The following is a 12,228-nucleotide window of genomic DNA, read 5'->3' as shown; positions in this document are numbered from 1 at the left end:
TGCTGTGACATAATATCCCCAAAACAGACAGGGACATCGAGTCTGCGACCTTTACGTGCGTGCGTGCGTGCGTGCGTGTCAGACTGACCGAGGCGAGCGCTGGAGGGCAGTGAGTTTGTACCGTGTGAAGCTCTGCTGCTACGCGACGACGAGGTTTCTGAGTAGTCGCCGGTGCGCTTCTGCTGGCTCAGGTCCAGGCTCAGACGACCCTGGTGTTGGGGGCTGTGCGGATCAAAACAAAAAAGTAAAAAGTAAACACACGTAATTATTCATGCAATTCTTATACGATTATCAAACATCCAATATATTTCACAGTTTGGAGTTAATTAAATAGATGCGCCGAGTTGAAACATAACTGCATGAGATTAGGGCAAAGCGACAGCACAAATTTAATTATGTGGTTTTGCCTTTGGGAAACAGGCTAATTTAAATACATGACTTATCATAACCGGCGCCATCAGAAAAAGTGAAGCGCCAATTAAAGAACCCTTGATTTTAACCATCCGTTTAACAGATGCGGTCGAGGAAACGGCAAGTGTGAAAATGGGGATAACCTGGTGTGGGTGTGCTGGTGACAGATCTGGGAGGCGACAGATGGACAGTTGCTGGTATGAACGCGGTGACTGCGCACGGTGTACACAGGATTCCTCATCACCGCAGTCACGGCGGGGCAAGGAGACAGTCCCCGGTGGGCTGAATCTGACAGAGCACAGACGCAACACAACATTAGAGATGGGGGGGGGGATATGATGATGGTGAAACACCGTGTGTTTATGTAAGCATTTAGGAAAACTCACTCGGAGGTAGGGTGCCATTGTAGACTGTGGGGACGAAGCCCACACTGTGCCTGTGGGAGCGGCTGGGAGACGAGCGCAGCATGTCCCTGGGCTCTGGCGAGTGCTCGTCGTTAGAGTAGCTCTGTGATAAATGACAGAAACAGACGGTTACCATTTTCCCTGCAGGGGAATACAACACCATTATGTCTTGGGAGAAATCCTCCACCCTTTGCTCGAGACAAGTATCATATGAGAAAAATGAAAGAGTGAAGAGCCCATAACTGGAAAAAATGAACATTTATCCCCACTGTGCTCTGCTGTGTGCTTCAGCGCCTGCAGAGGTAGCCAGGCAGGGCAGTCAGAGCCTGAGGCACTGACTCAGCTCCTGGGTTCAGTGGCTGTACCAGTGCAGAGACATCAATCACTCAGACACACTTCCTAAGAGGCAAGTCCCAGGGGCCCAACTCTGGCGGGGCTGTAAATTCTATTACAAAATTGATGCTTTGGCCCTCTGGGATGATTTGAAATGCTGCTCCCATTCGGATGGGATCTCTTTTATTACGGAACAATTTTTAAGCAGGAAATTTCAGAAGCAATGGCACCACATAAAAACTTTTGCGGTCTTAAATGCACTCACTTGGAAGGTGGGGAAATTGATGGTCTGGGGGGTCATCCTCCGTCGGAGGGCGGGGGCAGATTTAGGACGCGGCCTCTTCACCTCAGGCTCCTCCCCCCTGGTTCGGCCGATGTCCTCATCACACGACTTCCTCGATGTCAGGACCTTGCCGTCCAGGAAATAGTGGTTCCCGTTCCTGTCTCTTTCCCGCTCGCTCCTCTCTCTGCCCTCTGCCGCTGCCATGGAGATGACAGCCTCTCCCTTGCCCTCTGAGGTGATGGTGCAGTCAGAGGCAGAGCTGCTTTGATGTTTGTGTTTGAATTTAAAGGAGTCACTGCGATTGGGTGGGGTCGGAGGGGTTGGGGTAGGGGTGGATGAGGAGGAGAGGGACTCAGTCTTTGAAGGCTGGGGAGAGTGGGAAGCCGCAGCAGCGGCAGCTACTGCTGCAATCTGATTAGCCGCCATGTACTCCATCTTAGAGGAAGGGGTTTCGGGACGTTTGAAAGTGTCTGGGTCGAAGATGGACTTCCTCTGTTTGGGCGATTTGTAGATGGAGAGCTGGGCTGCTGCTGTGACCGGACTGGTGTTATCTGGTGCAACTGACATACCTCCCACCATCATCTTGGGCCACGTGCCCCCGCTGTGCTTCTTCTCCAGGGTCGTCTCCATTGTGATGCAGTCCGAGGCCGAGACAGGGTCAAAGGGCAAAGAGGAAGGTGCCTTTGTGTATGGGCAGCACTCCTGGAAAGCACTGGGGCCGTAGCGGCCAGTGCCCAAGTCAGACGCAGGTCGGAGGCTAGTGGCGTGGAGGGAACCTAGGGAAAACGGCCTGCTCATGTCGCCGTACACCTCATCAGATTCACCTCTGACCTTCCTCCTCTCCCCGGAGATGCTCCCTGTGCTAGTGCTGCCGAGGTCAGGGCAGAAGATGTCAGTCTGCGTTGAGCTGTTGTGTTTGAGGTTGCGACTGTTCCGGGAGTGGACCTCTGACAGGTGCATGCGCCCGTTGGACTTTTCTGATGACTCACGCAGACTCTCAAAGATGTTCTGGCCCGATGTGCTGTGAGGGAAGAACTGCAGGGAGGACAGATGAAGGTATTAGCCACTCAGGACGAACATAGCTACAACTTCATTTGAAATAACACCCTGGTAAAGTAAACGGTTAAGCATCAGGCAATTCAGCTGTCACAAACCAGACAGGTGAAGTTGTAAAACTAAGTAGGGCATGAAAAAGTAGAGAGAAAGCTCTTGAAGATTTTCCGCAGAGGCAAAGAAGGAAAGCAGCTCAGGCAGTGAGATGAGTGTGGCCCACCTTCATGAGAGAGAGGCTCAGAGAGTCCCTGCAGCTCCTCAGCAGAGCCTCGCACTCTGTCACAGATTTGTTATCCAGAGCAATGCCGTTTATCTGGGGAGTAGAGAAAGACACTGGAAATAAGGACAGGTCCTTCAGCACTTAAGCACGTTAGTCTTTTCGATGTTTCTCCAAGCTCCATGAGAGTGTCTTGGGGTGGCAGTATTATCAAAATAGATGTCCATACAGGTGACATATCTCCTGAACAGGACGGTGCCTGGGGGCCTGAGAAGCATCTCACTCTGCTGCAGTGGGGAAACTTAGAGATATTTAGGCCAGAACAATTCAGTCTGAGGAACCCTCCCGCTGCAATCTGCACATTTCCATCACAATAGAGACTTGAGAAGATTTTCTTTACAGCAAGTTGAGCGCTATTGAAGTTGGTAACATATTATGATTAAGAATTATCATTATATAAGTTCAGGGAAGAACTTTAGAGCTTTAACCTGGAACAAGTCTGATACGTTTTAATCGATCAGGCAAAGGAAACACATCTGAGCCATGGAGTTGAACTACTGATATTTACCTGCATCCAAAGCAAACAGTATTTTATTACACATTCAGCGATCCGGACTGCTTTTGCAAAAGCAATTAAGCATTTAATCAGTTATACATGAATATAACCTGATACACTGGTGTCATTAGGTGTCACAGGGGGATGATAAAAAAAACGATACTCGCCCTTGATTAAGATCTCTCCCCACTTACCATTGCAAATTGTGGTTGCAGCTCAGCCATTATCAGGCGCACCAGTTCTCTGGCTACGTGGAAGAGAGTTGTTCTGCTGCTAAATGGTGAGCAGGGATATCTAAGTGCTCTGGGATTTAAAGGTTACGCACAGGTTCCATGCTTAAGTTTAAACTAACAGGGGAGTTAAGATTTCTGCTGCTGCTGGCAGATTAGCGTAAGAGACCAGGTCAGTTTTTCAAAGATGGATATGCACAGTTCTATTTCTGACACTGGTCTGAGTATAAGCGACGACAGCTCCATCTAGCCCCACAGAGCTGCACGTTTTTTAAGCGTTTAATCAAAAAAGGAGCAGACTTTCCTCCTTTTACTTCACGTGCTCAGCCAAATCCCTTCTTATCTAGGTTGGGAGTGTGGATAGTGGAATGGATCAAGGCCTGGATTAGAAAGCCAAAGAAACCAGTTGGAACTGTTGTGTGGTAGATGTGGAGGAAGGGTGTATTAAAAAGAAAAAGAGGGTTTCATAGAGGGAGTGACTCACAGCGATCAGTCTGTCACCAACTGTTAGGGAACCTTCCCTGGCTGCAGGGCTGCCCTGGACGATAGCGGCAACGAACACGCCGCTCTCCAGACCAATTCCGCTGTCTGAGATACAGAGGAGGAAATGTGGAGGTAAACAAGAAGAAAAAAAAAATATATATATATAGCGCCTCAGTTTTCGCTGCGTTTGCTACATCGAACATGATGCACCAAGGAAAAGAAGAAAATGGAGAAGCAGACTTATCTACTGGCAATGTGAGAGGAGTCAAGTGTTTTAACTGTGTTAAAAAAATAAATGATTATACCTGTTAATATTGATGTAAAATGGGCATTATTTATAGGATTAGCAGGATAAGTAATTCAAGACTCTAAATTACCTTTGTGTCCCACAAGGTTGATGTGAACAGGAGTGACCAGCCGTCCTCCGAGGGACTTCCTCCTTCGTACCACCATGTTGATCGACCCCCCACCACTGAGGACAGCCTTCACCACCTGCTTCCTGTCCTTATTGGTCAGGTCTATGTCATTAATCTTCAACAGCCAATCATTCACTCTGGAAACACAAGGACAGATAGTGATGAATTTAATAAACTGTAAAAAGGACAAAGGTTATTTTCTTGAGGAAGCTCATACCTTAGCCTTCCATCTGCGATACTTCCTTTATCCACCCTTGTAACAAATATTCCACAATCTCCTGGTAAATACGGGTCATTTACCCCCTCAGTGATATCAAACCCAAGTGCCTTCAAATCCATGTCGTCCTGTAAAAGGCAATAATATAAATGTTAGTGTGCTTATTCAGTTTGACAAACTTATTCTAACATCAAGTTTTGGCAGTTTCTGCAGGAGACTGGCGGGCCACCAAATCACTCTCAGTAATAGGAGCTGAGCACTGCTCTTACCCTGTCTTTCTCAAACTCCACCACCTCTGTCTCCCACTCCAGGGAGTCTGTGTCGATGGCTGAGTCGTGAGAGCTGTGGGCCATTAGCTGACAGAAACGGGCCTCCTTCTCAAGCTGGCTCTCCATCTTCTCCCTTAACAAAGGAAGACATCACACACGGAGTCAAAGGTCAGTCACTCGGGAAGAGATGGGCAGAGACAACAGAAAGAAATCACACACAACCAGTCTGCAGACTAGAAAGGATTTTATCAAATGACAGTGTCCATCATTAGAGATGTAGAATCCAGCTTGAATAATGGAGGTTTGCATCTACGGGGATGAAGGAACGTGAAGAAATGTTTTGACCTCCTTTCTTGGAATCTGGATAAGTTGAAAACTAACTTTTCAAATCTAATGTGCTTACTCACACAAGCAAGCACTTTCCATTGTGCAGTTTGGGAAATTTATATTTAAGAAACCTAAAAGTAGAAAGCACACAATGCTCCACTGTCAGTAAGATGTATGATGTTCCACTGAGGCATGCCTTCAGGGCAGCAGTGACATTAAAACCCCAATCTTACATTGTTCCTGACAGAGGATAGAGGAAGGAACTCTCAAAGTCACGGCACACTGCATACTCAATACAATGCTCGTCATATACTCTTTAGCCAGCAGAGGGAGCTTTTATTGTGTGCAATATAAAAGACATGCATATGCAGGGAGGTTGAAGCAGTGAGAGAGAAAAAAATGTGCATGTGTCCAAAACACTGACACTTTCTGGGATTACACTTTTAATCTGGTCGTGTGGAACTGGGGCCAGACAAACAACTGAGCTGCACGAAGCCTCCAAAGAATATCACAGCTTACGCCTTGCCACACACTGAGTACAACAGTTTACAGAGACAAAGACAGTGGGACACATGGAGCTGGCTGAGGAGAGGCAGCGTTGTTCTGTGCTTTAGCTCAAATGCAGGATTGCATTCACGAGTGCTCCATCACAGCATCATCATGACGAAAAAACTCACTTCAGTTCTTTCAGCTCTCGTAAGGCGTCGTTTTTCTGTTTCCTCATGTCGTCCAGATTTCGCAGGGCGTCGGCCAGGTCGCTGACTGCCCGGTCCCGCTCCCGTCGCAGGTTATCACACAGAGTCCTGGGGGAAGGAGCGGAGAGAGGTGGTGAGATGATGTGAGAGTAGAGATTCTAAAACTACGACATTGTTTGTGCCCGGGAGTCTGACCTGATGCTCTCCCTCTCCGCCACTATCTTGTCCCTCTCTTGGAAGGCCCAGTCCCGTCTGCATTTGGCCACCTCAGCCTCCTGTGTGGCCTCCTTCAGTTCCTGAGACATGGCCTCGTACTGTTTCCTCAGCATCTCAATCTCCTTATTGGCTCGTTCCATGTCCAGGGTGGCGGAGTCTTGTTTCTGTGGACATTGAGAATACGAGAAAGGGATTTAGAAAGCCATTTCCATTCGTTGCAACATCCAATATACAGTCAATGAAAACACTGATGGAACTATTTAAAGCAGCCAAAGTTGGCCCTTATCAGATGTGCAACTTTCAAACAAACCAAAACTCATCTTTGAGGTCTTAAAACCTGTTTTCAGGTTGAATAGACATCGAAAACAAGAGCTGCTTTTTGACATGTACTGAGCTCCAGATATTCTCATGATAATAACCTGTATGTGATAAGCTGTATGTGAGAATGTCCCACCCTGAATATGTCCTCGCTTGAACGCTCAAGATTTTTCTGTTATCGTGAATGTGTCTGACTGGAGAATCTCCTCCTGTGTTGTTCCTATGTGAAAAGCAAACTCTAGATAAAGTCCAGACCCAATTGTGCAGAAATTCTCCAGAGTTCATGTCTGAAAAAGCTCAATGTTCAGTGACACGTGACCTTCAGGGCCATCTAGTAATCAGACAGAGTGACCTAAATCCTCTTACGGGTCCATTCACTGACATATTGTGATCCACCAAGTGACAGCTCCCTGCTTTAAGGTCTTTAACATGCGGGCGGCGTGTTTTTTTACCTGTCTGGCCTGATAGTACTCTCGGAGCAACTGATCCCTTTGAATGATGGCCTCCGTCCTCTCTTTGCGGGCCACGTCCCTCTCCTCCCGCACCGTCTCGATGTCCTTGCAGGCCTGGCTCAGCTCCTTCTGGGCCTCGGCCTTGTCCTTCACCTCGTGGCAGTACTTCTCCAGCAGCTCGTTCCTCTCACAGATGGCCCTGTCGCGGTCCACCAGTGAAGAGTTCAACTCCTGTCGCAAAAAAAAGGAGGCAAAAAAAAGAACGAGAAATGAGGGCGTCTCAACACTGAGTCAATGATGTGATATGTAAAAATTATTTGAGGGCCAGTGCGGAGTGATCCATCACTAGTTGTGAATCTCTTTCTTCTGTCAACCAGTGTTAAGAAATCTTCCAAAAGGAGGAGGTGGAGCTGAACTGTGTTTGTACAGCGTCCTGCTGAAAACAGCTTTTGATCCGTTTGATCTTCGGTTTTGTTTTTGAAGGAGAGAACAGACGTACTAGTGCATTAGCTGTCTGCTCAGTAACTGTCCATGAGACAGTAAGACTTTCGGGAAGCCGTGATTGATGAGTCATGTCTGAAAAAACATCCAGTTTTTGAAAAGATATTATCACTTTGACCTTTTAAAGATTCGGGCCCACACATCGGCTGCTTTGGCCTTGGTAGAGCTTCTTCAGGTGTGTTTTGATATGCAAGAGCTGACAGCCATGACAAATTATACATCGTTGGAAAGCTTCATGTCTCCTTATTCAATCTGGGAAAAGTATTTTAGGATCCTGATATCAGAGTTCAGCCTTGTGACGATGGATGCTAAATGTTTGCCACATAGAAACGTCATACAGGCCTTTAATTCATTTTCTTTGCGTTTCTATATTTCCTTTCCTTTCCTTCTGCCTCTTTAACTTCAGTATCTCTGATACTCATTCTATTCTATGCGGCTGTAAATGATAAAGAGTTATCTTTCAGATGAGACCAAGGTCTTCACTGTCATAAAAAGGTTGTGAAAAGTGACCTGGTATTTTAGTTTCATTACTAAAATTAAAGGAATAGTTTGACATTTTGATAAATATACATACTTGCTTTCTTGTTGAGACTTAAATAATACCACAGGTCTCATATTACTATAGTAAATAATTAGCTGGATGTGTGGAAACAATGATGTTTTATGGCATTCTATGTGCCATATAATTTATTTGCCATAACCAGTTCCTGGACTTTTTCGTGGTTGCCTAGCACCTGGGCAAAAGGTAAAAAAAAAGTCCAGCTCATAAGCATTTTGGATTAAACAAATAAGATAAAATGTGATAATGTAGAGGAGCCAGTCGACAGATCTTGTTACCAGAGCGACATGAATCACTCCCCCTTTGCAGTTTTATTGCCTAACAAATCTAAGATAGGCTCAATCAGATTTTATTTGTTTGGCCCATATTCACAAATCGCAATTTGTCTCATAGGGCTTAACAAGGTGCTACGCTCTCCAGATACATTTTTTACAGAGACAGGTTTCAGTCTTTTTCATCTAACTTGGCAAGAATGTGAAAAACCACATGCTCCAACATATCAAACTATTCCTTTAAGTCTTTCATTCAACAGGTCTGTATTATATTTGATTTGGAGAGAGTCATCATGTCGTCAATGGATCTCTGTTTGATATTGTACAAGATGTTTTCGCGATTGTTCGGGTTGTTTATAGAGCATTGTCATGATGTTTTTGGGACAATATTCTTTCTCATCTCATCTCCAGCCTCCATTCAGTGTTGGCCTGTAACCACTCTGAATATGTGTGATATATAAACTTAAGTTTTGGACATGCAATCCATTCTTCAGCCTGATACCTGTCTGAGTGCCTCCAGCTCCTCACTGGCCACCACTCTTTCAGAGGAGGTGTTTTTCAGTCGGGCCTCGGCCGCCTCCAGCGCCGTCTGTAACTTGTCCAGCTCTTTGATCACCTGGTCCCTCTCGCTCATGATGAGACGATACTCGTTGAAAACAGAGTCCCTCTCCTCCTTGTACTTCTCGCAGTCCTTTCCTGCTTTCAGCTGTAAGTTCTTGTAGCGCGTCACCTCCGACTGGAGACGCTCCATCTCCCTCTGAAGCTCCTTGTTCTGGGCTGACGATTTGTTTAGCTCCTGCTGCACCGAGTCAAACCTGGGGGAGCAGAGGAAGATGGTGAGATCTGAAACGCTACATTTTATAAAGATACCCAGGTAAAATAAATGATGTGTACTGGCTGCAGCCTGAGTAGGGCTGAGGTCGCCGTGGGGCGTCCTCTGCCTTGCTCTGCTCCTGTCCCTGAGCTCTGGAGGCAGTTTCTTCGACCTCATGGCTCAGATATGTATTGGAAAACTGAAAGTGATTCCAAATCATGTCCAATCAATATGTAGAAACATCTCAAAGATGATAGAGAAAAATTGGAAGGAGGAGAGCTGAACGTAAAGTGTCATAAAATTTGATATTTCAGTTTTACCTTTTTAATAGATTTACAAATATTGTTTTAGTTTTGTCCTTTTGGGGAACTGAGTGTAGCCCGATGAGGGCAATTATTCTTTAATCTAGCTCATTCATTTATTCAGTACATATTATGTACTCTATATATGTAGAGAGAGACATGCCTTGCTCTGTGTGTCAGTTTGTGTGTGTGTGTGTTTGTGTGTGTACAGGTGATGCCGTCTTCACCTTCTCATTGAGGTGGAGTACTGCTGCTGGTAGTGCATGGCTGAATCACGCTGTTTGAGCAGTGCGTCCATCTGCTTCTGCAGCCGCCGGTTCTCCTCTTCCGCCTGCTCCAGACGGCTCAGGTCTGTGTTGTGGTTAGCCACCTTCTCGCTGTAGCGCTTGCTCAGAGCATCGTAGTCCTTCTTCACACCCTCCAGCTTGTCCATGGCTGTATCATAGAGTTTGTTTAACACCTCAGATGAGCCCTTCTCTCTCATTACCTGGTGAGAATGAGAGGTCACATGATGCATCATTACAGACCTTTTTGGTAGTGTTCAAAATGTTGTTGGCATCACATGAAATTAATTAAGTCTGTATTTACTGTGCCCCACCTTAACAGCAGATGGCATCAATGTGTCGGCAGGATTCTATTTTTACAGCACAAGCAAATCCAGTGCCAGCTTAAACAATGGCTTTTCTAAGTGCGAGAACATCTCTAGAAGTGCATTTAGGCATTCATGTAAAACTAAATGGCTGACCTGCAAAATTAACAGTCTTCTATGCAGAGTGTGTCCTTGAGACTGCATTACTCATTCCCAATGAGACTGAATGTCTCATTACCACAGGTCTTGCTGATATAGTCTTCCTGATTCCTTGGAGACTTGCTGAGGGCTGTACTGACCCCATTGACACAGCACAACACAGCATATACTCTGATCTTGAAGCTACATGGTTCGGGTCAGGGTGCCCTTTGCCCGAGCCCTTCTGTGCTTGCCCTTTTCAGAAATGCTCTGTGTGCATTTCCCTCTGCTTGGCTGCCCTGTGCTCTTAAGCACTGCAGTGTTCCCACGAGTGCTGTATGAGACAGCGCTGCACAGAAGTGCAATGTGTCACAGCAGCCTCGTGAATGAGGTATTTAGTACATAGAAGACAGCCTCCAATAGTGTGTAATTTATGACTTCAAAACATAAGAGATGAATGTCCCTCTGGGTTTTAAGGGATGCGTGATGCAGAGCAAAAAATGTGTCAAAAAGTTGTCAGATTTTTTATTTTGGCTCCAACATCGGTGCTACAGTATATTAGAACATCGTTGAAGTCACTTCCTGCCCTTTGAACACCTGGCCAGATAAAACATGAACTGCGTGTATCTGTACCTGCTGTTGCTGCTGCCGCAGGTCTGCCAACTCTTTCTGGTCTTGACCGTGCAGTCGTTTGAGCTCCTCACAGTTCTGCTGTAGGTGGTTGTGCTCTCGGACAAGTTGGGAGTTGTCTCTCCTGAGTGTCTCCATCTCTTCCTTCAGCTGCGTCTGTTCACTCAGGACGCGGCTGTGCAACATGCTGGGGAGAGGAAACACACAGGGTCTAAAAAGGGGCCGAATACCTGGATCTTTACCCTTGTAGAAACATATGACAACTTTAAATGACTAGACTAGAGCCTGACCGAGAAATTGGTCGGCGATAATATCGGCTGATATGAGCCTTTCATAGATATTTCAGTGTTAGTGTTTATGTTGCCATTATGAAAACTTATTCAACAGAATTTAAAAATGCAGAATAGATGTGCATTAATGTTTATATACTTAGTTTTGTGGGGGTTTTTTTATTCAAGCTCTATACATTTGGTTGTATTTGTGTTTTCTTATTTATTGTTATTACTAATAAAGTGTATGGTTACAATTCTATTTCTTTGTCAAAGTTTGATAACAACATCGTAGTAATTAATATGATCCAAATTTAATTAATATGTAAATCTATATATTTGTATCAGGACTTTTTACTCCCTAGTATCGTTATTGGCATCAGCCCCCAAAAGCTCAGGCTCTAGCTGAGATATGCATGTTTTTTAATGAGGTGTAAAGTCTTTCGTCAATATTCTTTAGTTGCAATTTCAAGGAAAAGTCTACAAAACCTCAATGGTATTTATTTATTGTATAAAATGTCTATATGACTGTTTTATAAGCTTATACACAAATTTTGCCTCGGGTTATGAGCGTCGAGGCTGAATGATTCAATCACATAAATGCCTCCATTTCCAAGCTCGCATGGTTTTGTGCCAATTGCCAATTCCCTTTCGATGTGAAACACGGCTGTAGCTCTTTCAATTAGGTTGATTGTAACACCATGTCAGGATTTGTTACCACTCCAGTAAAACAATGCAATAAAACTTAATTATTTCTACACTGAAAACCAGCAGGTGGCAGGACTTCCACGCTACAACATTTGGACTTCAATAATGAGTCCCGACAACAGCATCTACTGGGTGCACTGCATGGAGACAACATAACACAGGTTAATGTTTTAAAACTTCCCGACTGTAATGAGTTCTGCATTAGCAACTAGAAAAGGAAAACAGGTAACATGAAAGTTAGCAGGAGAAAGACTTACTGGTAGAAGTCGGCCTCCTTCACAGCCTCCTCGCACCTCTTGAGGGTTTTGGTGTGCTGGTTCTGGAGGGACTGCAGATCTGCCATGGCCCTCATGCACTGACTTTTCAGACGCTCATAGTCATGACTGGCTTTGGAATTTGGCCTTAAAGGAGAAAAGCAGCGAGGAATAAATGCTTTATCCAGTAGCCTTGCGCAATAATATAGCCCAAGCTCAGACAGGGAGGTTGACCTTCCCCTTGTATGAGAATTCATAAGATAGGAATGGAGTGTTTGACGAAACGTAAACAACATTTCGTTTTGGGGGGGG

The 12,228-nt window shown here is 45.3% G+C and overlaps 1 protein-coding gene across 6 annotated transcripts in view; it reads right to left on the bottom strand.

Moving 5' to 3' along the window:
- Positions 1-12,228, bottom strand: part of dlg5a (discs, large homolog 5a (Drosophila)) — a 36,368-nt gene that overhangs the window by 10,740 nt on the left and 13,400 nt on the right. For 5 of the 6 annotated variants that reach the window (XM_035172392.2, XM_035172396.2, XM_035172393.2 and 2 more), the window contains 16 exons: positions 11,920-12,063; positions 10,689-10,872; positions 9,556-9,815; positions 8,715-9,027; positions 6,881-7,111; positions 6,090-6,274; positions 5,877-6,002; positions 4,873-5,005; positions 4,604-4,731; positions 4,348-4,523; positions 3,972-4,075; positions 2,705-2,797; positions 1,414-2,466; positions 798-918; positions 555-699; positions 89-222 (listed from right to left, as the gene is read on the bottom strand). In XM_035172392.2, the coding sequence (XP_035028283.2) occupies positions 89-222; positions 555-699; positions 798-918; positions 1,414-2,466; positions 2,705-2,797; positions 3,972-4,075; positions 4,348-4,523; positions 4,604-4,731; positions 4,873-5,005; positions 5,877-6,002; positions 6,090-6,274; positions 6,881-7,111; positions 8,715-9,027; positions 9,556-9,815; positions 10,689-10,872; positions 11,920-12,063 (3,530 nt within the window). The remainder of the gene's footprint in view (positions 1-88; positions 223-554; positions 700-797; positions 919-1,413; positions 2,467-2,704; positions 2,798-3,971; positions 4,076-4,347; positions 4,524-4,603; positions 4,732-4,872; positions 5,006-5,876; positions 6,003-6,089; positions 6,275-6,880; positions 7,112-8,714; positions 9,028-9,555; positions 9,816-10,688; positions 10,873-11,919; positions 12,064-12,228) is intronic. The other variant, XM_035172394.2, reaches the window with a different exon arrangement.

Source organism: Hippoglossus stenolepis, chromosome 12 (assembly GCF_022539355.2).
Source record: "Hippoglossus stenolepis isolate QCI-W04-F060 chromosome 12, HSTE1.2, whole genome shotgun sequence".
Taxonomy (NCBI): domain Eukaryota; kingdom Metazoa; phylum Chordata; class Actinopteri; order Pleuronectiformes; family Pleuronectidae; genus Hippoglossus; species Hippoglossus stenolepis.
Note: the sequence above shows the minus strand (reverse complement) of the source record. Positions and strands in the feature narration are given on the sequence as shown.